At 38.3% G+C, this 19163-nt stretch overlaps 1 protein-coding gene across 1 annotated transcript; it reads left to right on the forward strand.

Moving 5' to 3' along the window:
* The first annotated feature begins 5404 nt into the window (after positions 1-5404).
* npy7r (neuropeptide Y receptor Y7) lies at positions 5405-15693 on the forward strand. The gene is made up of 2 exons (XM_038284614.1): positions 5405-5531; positions 13497-15693. The coding sequence occupies exon 2, from the start codon at positions 13525-13527 to the stop codon at positions 14635-14637; it is 1113 nt and encodes a 370-aa protein (XP_038140542.1). The 5' UTR covers positions 5405-5531; positions 13497-13524; the 3' UTR covers positions 14638-15693.
* The last annotated feature ends 3470 nt before the right edge of the window (positions 15694-19163 follow it).

Below are 19163 nucleotides of genomic sequence, written 5' to 3' on the forward strand. Positions count from 1 at the left end.
CAGACTCAGCAGATGAAAATAACATATAACAAATAAGGGTTAAAAAAAAGAAGAACGTATGTCTCTAAATGGTGCTTTTTCTTTTAAAGAATGTTGTCATTAAGTGAAGTTACTCAAAATGATTGATGGAGTAGCCAGAAATGTTATTTTATATAATAACTCAAGTAAAGTTATAAAGTACAATGGTGTACAAGTCTTCCTAAAAGTACATTATTTTAGTTAAGTTGCTCAAGTAAATGCATTTGGCATTTGCAAATAATAATAAGAAAATTAATATTATTAATAATATTATTATAATAAAGACAACTTTTGGGATTTGCAGACCATCATGGAAAGGTTTCTAGGTAATAATGAACTCTGGGTGGTCACATTAAAAAACAGAAGACTTGTAAATGTTTGACCTTCATAATACTTTGCAGAAGTTTATTGTGGTAACAATAAAGCTTCTCAAGGGCTCCAGTAAAAATATGTTGGTAATCATTAGGCCTGAAAAGGTTGCAAAAATGATTGAAAGTGGCAGACATTTAAGACCATTGTCACCCTCCCCAGGAGAGGTCGGCAAACAACAATCATTTCAACAGCTTGTTTAAAATCTTCAAGGTTAAAAAAAGAAAAAAAAATTACATAATGCAGGTAAAAAGAGAAACAGAAGGCCTCGGTCACAATGGATATCCGTCTTTGTGGAGAACTCTATAGATTGCATAAAACAGCAAGATTTCTGAAGGAAAAAATTGGTTTAGATGTAGAGCATCACTTTGTGCCGCAAGAAAATGTCAGGACATCTGTCTGTGAAGTAAATTTTAAGAGAAAGTGTCCTTTTTCTGCATTAATTAAAGCCTTGAGCAGGGAAGCTTTTTTGGAAAAATATTTTAAAGGAAGAATAAAGGTATTGATTTGAAATGAAAAAGTGATGACCTTTGTCTGATGTAATGGACCTTTGAGAGAGCTGTTTATCAGAGGAGAAAACACCAATAACACACATGAAAAACAGAAATATATAAACTGCTCGAAAAAATCAAGGGAACAAGTAACAACGCAATATAACTTCAATCAGTTCAAACTTCTATGAAATAAAACTCCACTTAGGAAGCAACACTGGTTGACAATCAATTTCACATAATGCTGTGCAAATGGAATAGACAACATGTGAAAATTAATGGCAATTAGCAAGACGCACTCAGAAATGCAGGTGGAGACCATTCCTCAGTACCAGGTAGTGCAGCTTATCCAGGATGGCACATCGTTGCAAGCTGTGGCAATTGCCACCAGGAGAACACCAGGATTGGCAAATTCGCCATTGATGGCCTATACTCCTAACAGTTTAAAGCAGTTTAAAACTGAGCACATGTAACAGAGTCTGGAGATATCGAGGAGAGCAATCTGCTGCCTACAACATCCTTCAACATGACTGGTCAGGCAATGGTTTAGTAATGGTGTGGGGTGGCATTTCTTTGAAGGGCAAAACAGGCCTTCAAGTTCTCGCCGTATGGGGATCAAATTGAGGGTGGAATTAGGTATTAGGTATCAGGCTCCTTGTGCGGTTGGCCTTGCCCTCTAGGACAATGCTAGACCTCATGTGGCTAGAATGTGTCAGCAGTTCCTGCAAGATTAGGGCTTTGAAGCTATGAACTGGCCCACTTGTTCCCCAGACCTGAATCTGATCTGGGAGATCATATCCCCATGAATCCAAAAATGTCACATTGCACCACAGACTGTACAGGGTTTGGCTTATGCTTTAGTCAAGGTTTTGCAGGAGATCCCTCAGGAGACCATCTGCACCTCATCGGAGCATGCCAAGGCGTTGTAAGGAGGTCATGTAGACAAATGGAGGCCACACACAATATTGAGCCTCTTCTGCCTCTCGACCTCTGAGCCTTCCTGTTCCTGTCTGATCTGTTTGCCTGACCTTTCTTCTGACTCCTTCCAGATATCTGCCTGTTCGTATACTATATCTGGAACCGTGACCCCCACTCTGTACTGGATTCTTCTTCAGCACCTCACCAGACAACTTACCTCCTAGCTCTGACTACTGAGCACTTCCAGGACATCTGCTTAAGCTTCGCCCTCTGCATTATCCTTCCTACATTAATCTGCTTGGTTCTGATCTCCTGCCTGTCCTTGTACCACCGATACATCAGTGTCTGGGACTCTCTGTGCGGTGACCGCCGCGCCACGTTGGTAGCTAGCCAACTGTAACCATCCTCACCCTCTGGCCTCCGACTGAACTATAAGACCAGGTTAGTGACACTTCCAGAAAGACGTGGTCACTAACCTGTTGTCTTCACCTGCAGGGGTTCCTGCCTTAGAAGACAAAGTCCTTCACTCTGGTTCAGTTTTCAATTAACATTTAAAGATATCAAACTGCTTGTCCACATTGAATACTGGATTCTACTTTTCTGAGCCTGACACTTGATTGTATTCCAATTAAGAGTGAAATAAATATCCTAACGCCCTAATGGTAACCCAAAGTTGCTTCTATTAGTCTCTCCAGAATCAAGGAAAACTTAATCTGCATGTCGAGGTTGTGGTTTGCTCTCATCATTTAAAACAGCACACTAAAGCCAACTGGCTGCCTTCCCAGATCAATGAGGCTGATCAGCAGTCCTGGGACAAAGAAAAAGAAACGACTGGCCATCTCTTAAAGCCCCGAACCTCAACAGTTATTATTTATTTTTTTTTGGTAGCTCCTAACCATCTCCAGGGAAATGCATAAATCATTCTCTACATACTGAATAAGCAAACCATCCTGTTGTAGTCAACTATTGTGTTTTTACACCTCTATTCACCTTTTTTCAACTTGGTTCTAACAAACAAACATGAAGGCAACATGAAGATCTGGATTTAATAATGATGGCTTCACATAATTATAATAGAGAAGCAGGAGGCTCAGAATGGATGGTCATATTTTTCTGAATTAAGTCCTGAAAGATCATAAATCTTAATAATTGTCATATCACAGCGTTAGATAATTCCTGTACAGTACCTGATGCCATGCTGAGGTAAAAAAAAAAATATGCAATAGACATTTTACTTGAATATAAGAAAAGTTAAAAATGCAAAATGTAACATTTACTTTTGTAAAGTAAAATTAACTTTTTAGGAAGCCAAAAAAAATATCCTTCTGGTTCATTTCATGAAGGAAAAGATATGAAAGTAAAAAAGGAGGTTTCACTTTAACTGTTCATCAATAATCAATAGTTGTAACAAATAAGAGGAGAAATTAAAATTCTTAAAAAAAAAAGAACCATCAAACAAATTTTTCACCAGCAATAGTTTACATGGTTAAACAGTAAATGGCCTGTACTTTTATAGCACTTAATTTGTGGTTAGGTTACATTGTTTATAAATTGCAAATTGTACACAAAAATCTTATCCCCTTTTTGCCTAACAAGTACTTAAATATAATTAATGATTAGAAAGTCCAATTGCAATTGATTGAGAAACAAATTTATTCTCATAGTCTATGGAACTGTGAACCAGATCCTTCCTAAGTACCTTAGATATCTTGATTTTGTCGGGCTGACATGTCTCTTAAACATCACATGGAGGTCAGGGATAGCGCAGCTGGATTTGCAGAGGAATGGTGGTTCCTCTGCATAACCGAAGGGTGTGTTCCAACACAAAACTAAGTGGTTTACACCGGAGGATAAATGTTTGAATGGGTAAATGACAGACTGTTGTTTGAAGCCCTTTGGAATACCCTGACTTGAAAAGGTGGAATTTAAGTACATGCCATCCTGTAGGAAATAAATATCTGTAATGTCACACTACCTACCGTATGGAAACTGAAAATTTGCTGTGTTGTTTCCTCAGTGTTAATAATTTGGAGTTGGGTGGTGTTTTGGCTGTAAAAAAAAAACTCAGCAGGTGCCCTCAATCAACCAACTTACAGTAGTAGTCAACACCTGCAACTAAGTTGAGCGTGGTTTGGATGTTCATTCCTTTTTTCCATAACATAATTTTCAAAATAAAGCAGTGTGTCCCAATTATTCAAGTAATAAATGCTAAAGTGCCACATTGGGAGCCAAATTGCATGCTAATGCAGTCAGTGCATGCCAGTGGTTTGAAGTATGTACCGGTCAAATTTGTTATTGTGGAGAATGAGGACTATGGCAATAGGTAAGTTTAAGGTGTGTGTTGTGCATGTTAACCTGCTGTAACCTTTGAGGTGACAACAGGAGTTTTCAGATTTGCTGTCTTGGATGTTGGGATGTCTGCTGATAGTGGCTCGGGAGATAGGGGTTTATTCTGTAACCTGTGGATTGCCAGGGTAAGATCCAACCTTATTGCTGATGTTTAGAAGGCCCAGGGAAGTATATTGTCTTAGTGATTAAGTTATTTTCCTCATTATTTACATTATTAATCTAATGGGTCATAGAATAACAGAATGTATGTTAAAAAAAAATCAACGCAGCACAACTTTGAAAAAATGTAACAGCAGCATGGGTGTCAAATGTTTATCACTAAGTCTTAAAATTTTAAAACTTTTTAAAATGTCAAATCTATGCTGTAAGCTGAATTAACAGTCAATCATTTTATTTACAGAGAGCGCACTGCTGTGTTAATATTAAAGTGCTCCCATTTACTTAGCATTTAGAGATACCTTTATAATTTTCTAAAAGGCATTTAAAAGAAAAAAATATTTTATTATATAATTCCATGAGGAAGTCAACAAGCGAACACAGGACCTTCTTAGTACAGTGTGCCACTAAGCAGTCCATGTTAAACTTAATTTAAATTTTTAAAAACCAACAAAAAACAAGCCTGATCAAATGAAATAAAAAGTTTCACACCTGAATGACATAAACTGAGCTAAAACGACTGAGAAACCTATTAGAATCTAAACAGCATTCCTTCTGATTAATAATAAAACTTTTTACCAATAGTATGGATGTAGTTCAGATGAATTTTATTGTATTGGCCTGCTGGATAAAACTCTTAAATGTTTATGTCTACATGTCCAACTATAAGTAATGATGCAGTCCCTTACAGCTTTCATCTTTCTCAGGTTGTAATTACACCAAATGAGCATAAGTTTATTTCCAGGGGAAATCAAAGTCTTGATTTTAATTAGTTACTTTAACTTCATTCAGAACTTTAACATTAAATGCTGAGATCCACTTGAGCACCGCTCTTCTGGGATCTGGAGCTGAATGCTGAGGTCTATAAAGTAAAATTAAAGAATGACACATTTCCCATTCAGCTTCTTGATTCCACAATGTTCACCCAGATAATAAGGTAGAAATAATGCAACCAGATTCATGAAGTTTGTCTTTCCAATAATGAAGAACAATAAAGTGAAATTGCATTATGAAGTAGCCCACAGAGTGCGCGCATTGCGCAGCTCTCCAGCGGACCATCATGGCACAGATGTGGGCGCCTCACTATTCTGACTCTGCTGGATCTGAGCGCTCAGCGGAGCCACAAGATGCGCACTAAACGCAGGGAGGAGCTTTGGGATTTTTACCTCACTTGTTTTACGCCACACTTGAGTGAAGACTCGGTTTCAAAAGTAGATTTTCCTGCGAAAGGTGAGTCCATTAATGTGCGGATAGGGTGTAGACTGTCAATTAATGATGTGAGGCTCGATCTGTTTTTCAGTTGCATCAGGGAGGTGCTAAAGTGTAGATTTCCCTGTTCTTTAGACGCGGGTATATCCTCTAATTGGGACGGGAAGAAACATTTTTAACGATAATGATGAAGAGTCCAAATTATGTGAGATAGTTGAAGCTGTCTGCATCCGTTTAAATTAGCTTTGAATGGTCTGAGAGCGAGAAAGTGGAACGCGGACACAAATTACGCATAAATGCATTTTCTCTGGTGTTGGATGTGAGGTGGATTCTGCTCCAGCAGGTACGTCGCAAAATAACTCTTGGAACAAGGCATCATGGATCCCTGAAGTTTTTTTTTTTTTTTTTTTTTTTCAATTACTGTTAAAGTTCAGAAAAATATCGCCTGGAATGAAATAAGGCTCCATCTCATCCTTCTACTCCGGTGCATCTGTGCGCTTTGGTCCTGATCTGCATGCTTGACGACAGCCACATTTTCTGAATTGCTTCATGTTTCCAGTTAATCCTAAAGCTGTTTCACTGTATCTACTGCATAGATGATAAGTTCTTTAAATTCACATTGCCCAAAAGCTGAAGGCGTTCCCTTATTTCTGAATTATGTAAACATTAGGGGGTGGTAACACCTGTTGTGTAAGCATTTATCTTTAAATCAGCTGGGAACGAGACAATAAAAATCCTGCTTGGTGTTGCACGTGTTACATATGTGCTTTTGAAGTTGAAGTTGTCTTTCTGGGGTTTTGAAGCCTTCATCAGTAATCAAAGAGAATAAGAATCAATTTAGCATCAGAAAACATTGTGTTTGATTCCCCGTACCTTGGTTTTTATATTCCTTTTGAGATTTTTCCATCTGATTGATTGGATAACATAATGACTGTAAATAAATGCTCTATTCGGCTTGTATCATTTCAAACAGTTACATACAGGTGCTGGTCATAAAATTAGAATATCATGAAAAAGTAGATTGATTTCAGTAATTCCATTTAAAAAGTGAAACTTGTATATTATATTCATACATTACATACAAACTCATATATTTCAGATGTTTATTTTGTTTAATTTTGATGATTACAAATGACAACAAATGAAAATCTCAAATTCATCATATCAGAAAATTAGAATATTACTGAAGACCAATAAAAACAAAGGATTTATAGAAATGTTGGCCAACTGAAAAGTATGAACATGAAAAGTATGAGCATGTACAGCACTCAGTATTTAGTTGGGCCTCCTTTGGCCTGTATTACTGCAGCAATGCGGCGTGGCATGGAGTCGATCAGTCTGTGGCACTGCTCAGGTGTTATGATAGCCCAGGTTGCTCTAATAGTGGCTTTTAGCTCTTCTGAATTGTTGGGTCTGGTGTATTGCATCTTCTTCTTCACAATACCCCATAGATTTTCTATGGGGTTAAGGTCAGGAGAGTTTGCTGGCCAATTAAGAACAGGGATACCATGGTCCTTCAACCAGGTACTGGTAGCTTTGGCACTGTGTGCAGGTGCCAAGTCCTGTTGGAAAATGAAATCTGCATCTCCAAAAAGTTGGTCAGCTGCAGGAAGCATGAAGTGCTCTAAAACTTCCTGGTATGTGGCTGCGTTGACCCTGGACCTCAGAAAACACAATGGACCAACACCAGCAGATGACATGGCACCCCAAACCATCACTGACTGTGGAAACTTTACACTGGACTTCAAGCAACGTGGATGAAGTGCCTCTCTTCTTTTCCTCCAGACTCTGGGACCTTGATTTCCAAAGGAAATGCAAAATTTACTTTCATCAGAGAACATGACTTTGGACCACTCACCAGCAGTCCAGTCCTGTTTCTCTTTAGCCCAGGCAAGACGCTTCTGACGCTGTCTGTGGTTCAAGAGTGGCTTGACACAAGGAATGCGACAGCAGAAACCCATGTCTTTCATACGTCTGTGTGTGGTGGTTCTTGAAGCACTCACTCCAGCTGCAGTCCACTCTTTGTGAATCTCTCCCACATTTTTGAATGGGTTTTGTTTCACAATCCTCTCCAGGGTGCGGTTATCTCTCTTGCTTGTACACTTTTTTCGACCACATCTTTTCCTTCCCTTCGCCTCTCTATTAATGTGCTTGGACACTGAGCTCTGTGAACAGCCAGCCTCTTTAGCGATGACCTTTTGTGTCTTGCCCTCCTTGTGCAAGGTGTTGATGGTCGTCTTTTGGACAACTGTCAAGTCAGCAGTCTTCCCCATGATTGTGTAGCCTATAGAACTAGACTGAAAGACCATTTAAAGGCTTTTGCAGGTGGTTTGAGTTAATTAGCTGATTAGAGTGTGGCACCAGGGACCATCAATTTTGAACCTTTTCACAATATTCTAATTTTCTGATATGATGAATTTGAGATTTTCATTTGTTGTCATTTGTAATCATCAAAATTAAACCAAATAAACATCTGAAATATATGAGTTTGTATGTAATGTATGAATATAATATACAAGTTTCACTTTTTAAATGGAATTACTGAAATCAATCTACTTTTTCATGATATTCTAATTTTATGACCAGCACCTGTATTTTGCCAGTCAAGCAAAAAAAAAAAAAATCCACGGTTTAACTTTAGTTTACCTGAACATTTTCTCTGTTTCTCACTGCCAAGAGATTGGATTCTTTTCTTATATCTTCCCTTTGGTGTTGACTGGAATGATGTAGTTTGAGGTGCCTGTATGGGTTTAAGAGGGAAGTAGAGAGTGATTCAGCAGTCATAGAAAGCTCTTTGGGACTTTACAGTCATCCTCATGGAACGTATCCCCCACACTATGTGGTTTTCATAACACCTTAACTAAAAAAGAACATGCACAATCATGTAACGCAATCTGGTCCTGCTTTTCTGACCTTGTTACTGGTCATACATATTTTCTGTGAGATTCTTGCAGGTTTTTCTGCAAATCTTTCACAGCACGAAAGTAAAAACACAACGAGGAATTTGGAAAGTGGATAGAAATAATGGAGAACCAAAATTTCAAACACAGGTTGTAATATGGCTTATTGTATCTTTGTTTATTTAAAAAAAGAAAGTAAGACAGATAAACAGCTAAATTTATCTTATGTGTGACTGAATGATTTTCTAATTTGTCAGGATTTGGTTGAGGATCTGAGGACCCAAATGCAGAGGCAGGGAGGCGGAGGTTTGTTTCTTGATGATTTAATGAAGTGAAAACAAACAACTGAGGCAGGAATCTAAAAATCAAACAAGAAAACAAAATCAAACAAACCAAAACCATAGAGACATCTGGGGGGAAACAATCATGAGGAGGAAGGCTAAATGAGACAGAGTTGGAGGAAGTTTGACAAGGAACCAGCACTGAGGAACTGCAAAGAGAGGGTATTTATGGGAGACTGAAACAAAGAGAGGACTAACGAGCAGATTGGGAGCAGGTGTGAACAGAGCAGAACTGGTAAGGAGCTAGGAAAAAAAAGCGAACACAAGAGGGCAGCAGAGAGCAACAAATAAAAACCTGAAAACTGAAAATAACCAGAAAACACAACAAAATAAGAATTAAACCACTAAAACTAGAAAACATGGAGCAAAGTAAAACTGAATACTCAAAAGAAAACATAACAGAACCAGAAATGTGACATAATTGAATATTTGGCTGTTATATCTTGAAGCAAAGGCTGTTAAAACAAAGGTTGTTGAAGCAAAGGCTGCAAAAAAAAGAAGCTCCAAGATGCTGGAGCCATTAAAAGCACAACAGCTTATATCTAATACAGATTTCCAGTGTAGTTTAGTTAAAAACCTATTATGTTAAATGACAACATTGTGATTCAGCCACCAAACCATCAGCTGACAATTTAACCCTTTACTGTAATAATTGAACATATATCAGTATGCAGCCGCAGCTCTTTGGCTGCAATTTAATTGAAAAACAAAAACAACAAGATGGCAAACTGCATTTCTTATAGCTTAATATTAGGCCCAGATTTATTCCTTTATTATGAGCTGCAAGCTGTGTAGGCACATGTGCTGCTGCTCTAATGATTGAGCTTAGAAGTCACCGACTACCCCTCATTGCTTTGACTAAAAAGACAAGCAGAACAGAAGGCAATAATGAGCAAAGATGTTTTCTCATGATCATCAATGGATCAAGGTGACTTCAAATTATAATTTTTTTGGTTGGGTATCTGAATCATTTGTTTAAGTGAAGCTTGTTTTCTATTCTATTTTCTTCCTGACTGCTGCTGGTGTTTCCTTTTTACAGCTTTATAGAACATGCACATGTTTTATTGCAATCAAATACAACTGTGCAAAAGATTGTGCTAATGATGAGTTTGTGCACATTGGAGATGCATCTATCCAAAAACAATGAACTCAGCTTTTATTCTCCAGCTGTAAACACTAGTATCCTTGATGTTCGTTATATTTACAATGGAGGTTCAAGCCCAGTAACAAAATGGATATTGTATAGAACGTCTTTCATCCGAAGCTTGGCTGGAAGGCTAGAATTATGTCTTCATGCAGCCTGTGCTGATTTGATAAACAGCAGAGCAATTTATGACAGAACTATAGTTGAAACAAATGGAAGGTGTTGTACACATGAAAATCAGAGGTCAAAGAACCAGCAGTACTAGCAGACTCCCAGCTGTGAGGCCTCAGCGGGGATAGCTGGCAGAATTTGACAATCTAGTTGTCTTAAATGCACTCACTATGCCAACCGGGAATAGCTATTTGGAAAAGTGCGTGAAACATGTTGTCCATGTCTGCAGAAGCAAATGCCTGATGCACATCCTGCAGTGCTTGAAATAACAAGAAATACAGATCAGAGTTATCGAGTACTCTGATTTGAGACTCCTGGAGTTCCCCCCCCCCCCCCCCCCCCCCCTTACTTCACAATCTGTTTATTGAATGACTGAATAAAATCTTAAGGTTTTGTTAAAAAAAACAACACAGAAGAATAAAAATCAATCATAAAATAAAGATTACCCTACAAGAATGCTTGATTTCCATTTTAGTTACAACCAAATCATTTCATGCTTCCTCACAAAAAACAGGATGTTACATGGATAAATTACAACAATTACAAATAAAAGCTCTGAGAAAGAAGCTGTTCTTCAACCAGGTAGTTTGTCTAACGGTGCTACTTTAATGTTTCTGTGCAACTTTTTACATTTTCATGGGACTTTGTTAAGTTCTGCTTTCTTTGACTTAAAATCCTCTTAGTACCACTCTCACATAGCTGAAAAGAGGATCTACTGATGTTGAATTTTCCTATTGGTTCACATGAGTTATGCTTGAATATCATTTAAGCTAAAGGCAACTTTTCTATTTCTTGAAGACTTTTCTCACCTTGCTGTTAAAAATGGGTTTCAGAAATATTCTGATGATCCTGGTGGTCCTCAATAGTTCTGAAGTTTGTGTAAGTCAGGTCTGTGGGTCTCTAATTTAGCTCCCTGTTAAACCAACCCCCACTCTGTGCCTTAGAAAAAGTCCTGTGACATTACAGTGGATCTGTTATCACCCTGTACCTGTACTGACCTCGCTAAAGGTGTGCAGTCTCTCAGCGCTACCTTGTTGTTAACTGTGGTGAGATGAAAATACCCTGCAAGAACCAAAAAATGTTGCTCTGTTTCTTGAAGTCGCAGGAACAAGAAAGAAGTTTGTTTTGCCTCTGGCTTTGCATACCTTATGACAAACTCAGCTACCAAACTTATAGAAAGTCTAATCCACTGTAACAACACAAAACTTTTTTACTGTACTTAAATATTTGTTTCCATTTCTATATTTGATTTTTTTTTATTTAAATTTTTTCTTATTTTTCTTTCTACGCATTACGTTCTCACAACTGGCTCATTATTTCTACACAAATTCATAATGACATGAGGTAACAATCACAACGAATCAGAGAAAATCTATGTAATGAAATTTGTCCTGGGGGAGCCCAGTGTGATACTCATATGGATGGATGGATGAAAATAAGGGGCTGGTGGATCCAATTCTAAGACCATTCACTCCCCCTTTATTAGATCATAAATTAACATTCAGATTATGTTTAACAATTTGAATGCTGTTAAAACCAGAGGTTTTAAAAGCATTCAGCTGCTTATACAGGACTTCTCTTCAGCTCGATTTATATTATCCAGTCTGAAATTTAATGTATAACAAAAGTACTCCAAGTCAGTATTTTTAGAATAGAACTGATTTTAAGAATAGTGTTTTCAAAAGTTTTATTTAGGCAAAAACCTTATTTTGCTATATATAGAAACTGCAACGTTTGATTCAAGTTAAGGAGTTCAGTCAGTACTTTTGCTTTTACCTGTCTTTTTTTAAACAGGTATCTATATCTTTGATTAACTAAAGCATGTGGGTACTTTTGAAAGTCTGGTTACAAGCTGAAGAACATGTTCACAAATAAAACTCAAGTGGTCGTCAGGCACTTGCACTTATTTCCTGGAGGGGAAAAGTTCCCTTTCTGCTTGACCTCAGCTTTTTCTTCATTCACCAATAATTGAATATAAAAAGTGCTCTCTTCCTTAAAATAGTTTTGGTACAACACAGGCATTTACTTTAGTTTGTCACCCTCCTTCCACATAAACGTCATGCAATGTTGAGCAAACCGCTGGCCAAACCACTGCAGCCACTTCACTCCTCTGATCCTCTGCATCAGGCAGACATGTTGGCGTTTGTGGACTGTTAGCCACAATTGTTTACATGCTAGAACTGCTTAAAACATCATATAGCTTCAGGTACTACGAAAAGAAAACAACAACTGGGACGGACATTTAGGCTTCAAACCTGCTGAAAACATTTCCACTATTATTGAAAAGACAGTTAGCTAACACATAATATGGCCATGCCTAACTGTGGTTAGGCCATAAATTTGGTTCAAATTGGGCAAAATTTCATACATCCAGTTTATGAACATTTTTTGGAATGGAAAACGTGATTCAGTGACATCTGGAAACCCTGCTGAAGTCACTGTTGCGTCTGTGTTTATAACCAAAGCCAGTAAAACCGCATTATAGAAGTCTTGGTGATGGTTGTCGTGTGATGCTTGAAGATAGATTGGTTAATCCACAATGGATAATTCACATTGGAGACACACATGTTTGACTGCTTCTATTTCTTTTGGGGGGGGGGGGGGGGGGGGGGGGGTCCATAAGTAGGCAGGTGTAGATGGAAAAATGCCATGGCCAAAAATTGTTCTCAGTCTGAGCCTGCTGCTACCAAACAGGTTAGCTCTGGGGAGAATGTTGCTACGGTGACAGAAACAAAGGTTGAAGAAATTTTCTTTCTGAACTGGAAAAGTTAGACTTTCCTTATTTTCAGTTGTAGACAACTCAGAATTTTTAAACCTGTTTCAGGAAACGGACCCATTAACTTACTCTTACTAGAGTCCCAGGTTCTATCTGCATAACAGACAATGACGGCAACCAATCCTGTAAGATAAATAGACACATTGCAGTCGGCCAAGTCTCGGTGAACACAATCACACAACTGTCCCTGTTGCACAATGTAATCCTTAGCCTAATTTCATAAGTCTTGTTGGCAAGTGAGCAACAAATAGCAACAGAAAGACTTGAGAATGCTTGTGCATGTTAGCTTTTAGCCTTGCATGCATATCAGTTCACTCCCTCCAGTTCTATCTGAACCTATGCTAACCTTGGCGCGTCCTTAGCAGCCTAAGAATGATGTCCTTTGGTCCACCTGTCCAATGTGCTGTAATGGAATCTATACTTAAAGATATTCTCACTAAATGAAGGAGCTCTACTTATAAAATAGACTAGTTTCAGTTTTCTTTACAAAAAGATTCAGCATAAATTATTGAAAAACACCACTATGCAAAAGAGAGAGCCATCAATGTCAATACTGAGAAATAATTTAACTCTTTCAGTGATTCACTTATCTATATTAAGTCTGAAATTTTAGATATTATATGACACATTTTGTTTTGTGTTTTCTCTGCTTAGGTGTTGCTGCAGCCTCAGTATTTGAAAAATGAGCCCACTCGACTCCTCCAACACCACAGCAGAGGGGGAGGCTGGCGGTGACCTTTCATTTTTGTTTAACGACAGCCTTGGTTCATTCCAGCCGGGGTTCCATTCTGATATCACCAAGCACCTTGGAGTCCAAATCACCTTAATCATGGCTTATTCCTTAATAATATTGTTGGGGCTGCTGGGCAATTCCCTCGTCATCTACATGATTATTCGCTACAGGAACATGCGGACAGTGACCAACTACTTCATAGCCAATCTGGCGTTGGCGGACCTTCTGATGGTCACTCTTTGCCTTCCCTTCACTCTGGTTTACACTCTGCTAGATGAGTGGAAGTTCGGTGCCATGTTATGCCACATGGTACCTTTTGCCCAAGCACTGAGCGTCCATGTGTCTATACTGACCCTGACTGTCATTGCTCTGGAACGTTACCGCTGCATTGTTTTCCACCTCGGTCGGCGCTTGACTTGGCGTTCCAGCCTCTTCATTATGGCATTCACCTGGACTATTTCTTCTGTCTTGGCAGCTCCCCTTGCCATTTTTAGGGAATATCGCTATGAAGAAATTCCTTCTATCAACCTGCGCATGCCCGTCTGCTCTGAGAAGTGGCCCCATGGCATTAACAGGGACGGAGTCATCTACAGCCTTTCAATGATCCTATTACTGTACATTTTACCTTTAGCCATCATCAGCTATGCCTACATATGCATCTGGGTCAAACTGAAGAACCACGTCAGCCCATCCAGCCGGAACGGCAGCATCAATCGACGCAAGAAAACAACAAAGATGTTGGCATTGGTGGTGGTGGTGTTTGCGGTCAGTTGGCTGCCTTTGCATGTGCTTCAGCTGGCCACTGATCTGGACCTGGTGCTCCGATTCGAGGAGTATAAGCTCATATTTACTGTGTTTCACATTGTCGCTATGTGTCCTACCTTTACCAACCCTCTTCTGTATGGATGGATGAATAAAAACTACAGGAATGGCTTCTTAATGGTGTTCCGGTGTGAGGACAAGGCAGACTCTTTCCACCCAGAAGGCTCATTTAGGACACGTTCTGTGAGAGGGCTGGCTGTGAACAGTCGTAATGGTGGACATCCTCCTACTGCTGTATGAAATTGGTGTGGTGTAAATGTAGAATCTTTAGAATGTTGTTAAGACGTTTGGTTTAGGGGTTCAGAAGCCTATTGGCTTGAACATGTCTGGCCCTCAATTGCTGTCAAGAACCTTGAAACCATCTTTCTACCAAGTTCCAAGGTACAGGTACATTAGGTACAATAATTCATGGTGTGTCACTTCAATACTTAACTGCTTATGTGTTGCTGTTGGTAACAGCATCTTAAAAATATCACAATCAATGATCTGTTCTCTTCTTCTTCTGGTAATTATTTTGTGTCTGGTAAATCTGACTCCTGCTGTTTTCAATTTTATAGGGAAACTATGTGTTATTGTTTGCAAACGCAACACTGAGACTTGGTTAATGCAAAGCTTCAATGTGATCAGAAAATGCCTTTCCATATTGGTCAATTTAAGCAAAGGTCTGGGATTTCTTTATATCAGTTACACGCCAGCAAAGTAGCAAATCATTCCAAACTTTGTTGAAATGTTGAAGCTTCTCTGACAGTATTGTACCAGGTGTGTTGTTTTTCTTAAACTTTTTTTCTTTTTTTTTTATTTAAACATCAGAAAATAAATTTTTTGGAGGGGAATATCAAGCTATATCATATTTTCAACAAAAAAAAATGCTTTTTTCCACTTTTAAGGCAATCCCTAATTGAATAATGAATTGGTATGGAGATCAAAGGTGTGATGTTTTGGGAATGAGCTTCAATACGTTTGCTTTCACAGAATAATCTCTTTTCCTCTCTGTTTAATAAGCTGACACTCTAAACATTAAACTTAAAATGAAACGATAAACCAAACTAAAGAGATTGTGTCATACTATTATCTAAAATTATATTGCAAAAATGAAAAATATTAACGTATAAAAGAAAAGACCAACAAATGTTTTATAATTTTTGGCAACAGTGCTGCCATGTTGCAGAACTCTAAGCGGTGATGTCACAGGGTTGGTAGGCTCTGTAACTGCCATTTGAGTATCTTAGTAATACCAACTATACCATACAATCATAAACTTCTTAAGAAATTTGGTATGATGAAAGACGAAGCTGAGAGGCCACTCAGATGTCCAAATCCCATTATCTATGCTTTTGAGCCCATTCGCTGTGTGTCTCTAGCCGTGGTAAGGAGATAGGAGGCAGTTGTGAGGTATAGCTGGTTTTATCAATGTATTCAATGGCAGATACAGAGCCAACCAAATCGGTAACATCACCGCTCAGAGTGCTACAAGATGGCGGTGCCTTTTCCTTCCTTCCTTCCTTCCTTCCTTCCTTCCTTCCTTCCTTCCTTCCTTCCTTCCTTCCTTCCTTCCTTCCTTCCTTCCTTCCTTCCTTCCTTCCTTCCTTCCTTCCTTCCTTCCTTCCTTCCTTCCTTCCTTCCTTCCTTCCTTCCTTCCTTCCTTCCTTCTTCTTCCGCTTCCTTCTTCTTCCTTCCGGGGGAATCCCAAGGCGCTCCCCCGCCAGCCGAGAAACATAGTCCCTCCAGCGTGTCTTGGGTCTCCCCCTGAGCCTCCTCCAGGTGGGACGTGCCCGGAACACCTCACCAGGGAGACGTCCAGGAGGCATCCTAACCAGATGCACGAGCCACCTCAACTGGCTCCTCTCGATGTGGAGGAGCTCTACTCTGAGTCCTCCCTGGATGACTGAGCTCCTCACCCTATCTCTAAGGGAGAGCCCAGACACTTTACGGAAAAAACTAATTTCAGCCGCTTGTATCTCATTCTTTCGGTCATGACCCAAAGCTTATGACCATAGATGAGGGTAGGAATGTAGATCGACCGATAAATTGAGGGCTTTGCTTTTTGGCTCACCTCTCTCTTCACCAGCTCTCTACCTTTTCCAAAGAATTATAAAATAATTAGCTTAAATTATAAAACATTTTATCTTTTATACGTTATATTTTTCACATTTGTAATATAATTATTGATACTAGTAAGACACAATCTTGAAGTTAAGTTAATTTGTTTAACCTTTTAATTTTCAATTTAAATTACATTGCTCTATGATCCCAAGTCGCCAGATATATAATGAGAAACCTTATGAACAGTAACTCATGCTATCAGTTGTACACTTAGTTTTAGGCAAACAAGTGAATTTTTATCCGCACATAACACTTGCATAATCACATAAGCACAAATAATGATAGTAATGATTAAATAAAGTAATATTTGCCAAGAAAAATCTTTAACAGTTTGTTATCTGGTGAAAACAATATTTAACCAATTATTTTTCCTTGAGTTCAGTTAATTTTTAGGACTAATTGTTCATGTCAACAAACTCTGAAAACTTCAACATTTTTAGCCTAATAAAAAAAATGTCTGCCTCTAGTTTTTTTCTTTTTTTTGTTGTTATTTTCTCTTTGTATTTACTATTCTACAGGGTTAAAGAAGAAGGGGAATTGCTGATGAGTTACGTACTTGTGCCTTAGCCACTATTCCTTGCCAGATACCCTATAGTGGGACAAAGGTATCAGGGGCTGATGCATGAGTTGCAAACAGTACTGGAAATGCTTAACCATTCAGAAATGTCTTGAATCCTTCCCACTACAAAGCTCGACAGTGTGCTATTCAAAGCATTAGCTCCATATCTCCTATCCTGCAGCTTTATGTTGCTAAAAGGCCCAATGCTTTGCATGTTAATCTCTTTATAAGGCGTCAAGTTGATTGAATTGTACTTGTAGAGTACATGTCTAATTTATTAAAATGTGTGTAAAAATTGTTTACCTATGTCCTATGTAAACATGTTTTACTGTTGATTCTGATTTCTTGTTGCGATATGAGACCAGGTCTTTTAGTATATGTTTTCAGGATAAGGCAAAGATTAATGTGAATGTCAATGTGGGCTGCTTGTAATATTTGGATAATTATCTTCTAATTCGTCCTAATCCTCTAATCTGGGAAAAAATATAAAACAATTTTCAGCAAAATAACATGTAATCCTCTTCCAAGAAATCCCAAATGGGAGCTGTCGCTAATACTCTGAACAAACAGGAAGTTAATTGTCTTCACCTGGTCGCCAGCTGTTTCTGATTAGATGAGGCACTGGGACTCTGGGTCCAGAGGAATGGAACTGGAAACCAGTGACCTGAGTGACGCCAGGGTAAAACACTGCGGATGTCTTCATTAAAGAAGCTTGTTCAAGGGGATGTGAAAGGAACGTGCACTTCTGTGCTCATTATTGCTCCTGCTAAAGTGTCCTTTCTGTTGATGGTTTTTAATAACCATCATGACATAATTCCAACCACGAGTCCCCCCGGGCACAAGTATACAGCCTGGACTGGATGCGCCAACATTTTTGCTGGTGTGTGTCTATTAAAGGACGTCATTGATTGTGCCTCTGTGTCAACTAAAGAGATCTTTGATTGTCATTGTATGGAATTAAAGTACATCTTGAATCCTTGTGGCTGCTGATTAAAGCATGATCTGACATGTCAAGCAGTCAAAACGGATTTAATTTAGATGGTTATATGAACCCTTGTGTTAAATCACTATACCCCTCAGTCTCAAGCCATGGTTTATAGAAAAAAGGGATTAGCTAAATCCAGTAAAGCATTAAGATATCAAAATTACAATTGTTGCCCACATGTTTCCATTTATTGTACAGCAAAGGGAATTGATATTCTAAATGCATTACTGGATCCTGACTCCCACATGCAGGATTTCTTGGTTTAAGCAAAGATATTTGATGTATTTTAAGCTCCAAGACTTTAAGAAGAAAACCACTAATGCAACATAATTTTCACATCCACTAGGGTCATTTTCCTTTATTCATAAATAATTGTATTATTTCATATATTTCAATATCTGTTAAAAGGGTTGAGTTTATGGGAAACTGTCAATGTTAATCAGGATTACCAACATTATTATGATGTTTGGAGTGAGATGAGGTTGGATCATTATTAGAAACTTTTGTGGCATCACAGCATTTGTCAAATGAAATATGAGCATATGTGAGCTTAAAGTGGACCGAGCTTAAAAGAGACTGATTTTAAAAAGGATTAAAATTGTAACAAATTCAACACTGATCAAAATAAAGGATACGCTACCAATAAAGAGAATAAAAAAAATCCCTTATTGTCCCACAGTGAATAAATTCAAACAACAAAATAACCATTGATCAACATGTAATCTAAGATCGGTGCAATTTCAACAAAAAAATTGAGCTTTATCTTATATGTAAAACTTGTCCTGAAGTATTTTTATTTTTTTAAATCAAACCACGTGCAAAAATGTTTGAGCTGTAGTTCAATTCTACAGAGTATATGGTAGATGCATATAGGAATTATTATATCTCTAAAAAACTTGATTCAGAAAAGAATGTTTTTTGTTTTTTAACAATCTTTTCAAGTTATTCCCAGAGGTGTAGCCAGAAAATTTTATTAAGGGTGGCCAGGCAATAAGCAATGTATACTGATGGGTGGCCGAAAGCGAATAGGTGCCAGAACCTCAGGGTCAATCTGCACTGTTCCAAAAGGAACGACCACAACATCGACATTTTGTAAATAAAGACAAACTATACTTTCAT

This window comes from Cyprinodon tularosa, unplaced genomic scaffold (assembly GCF_016077235.1).
Source record: "Cyprinodon tularosa strain WSP-4 unplaced genomic scaffold, ASM1607723v1 ctg20, whole genome shotgun sequence".
NCBI lineage: Eukaryota > Metazoa > Chordata > Actinopteri > Cyprinodontiformes > Cyprinodontidae > Cyprinodon > Cyprinodon tularosa.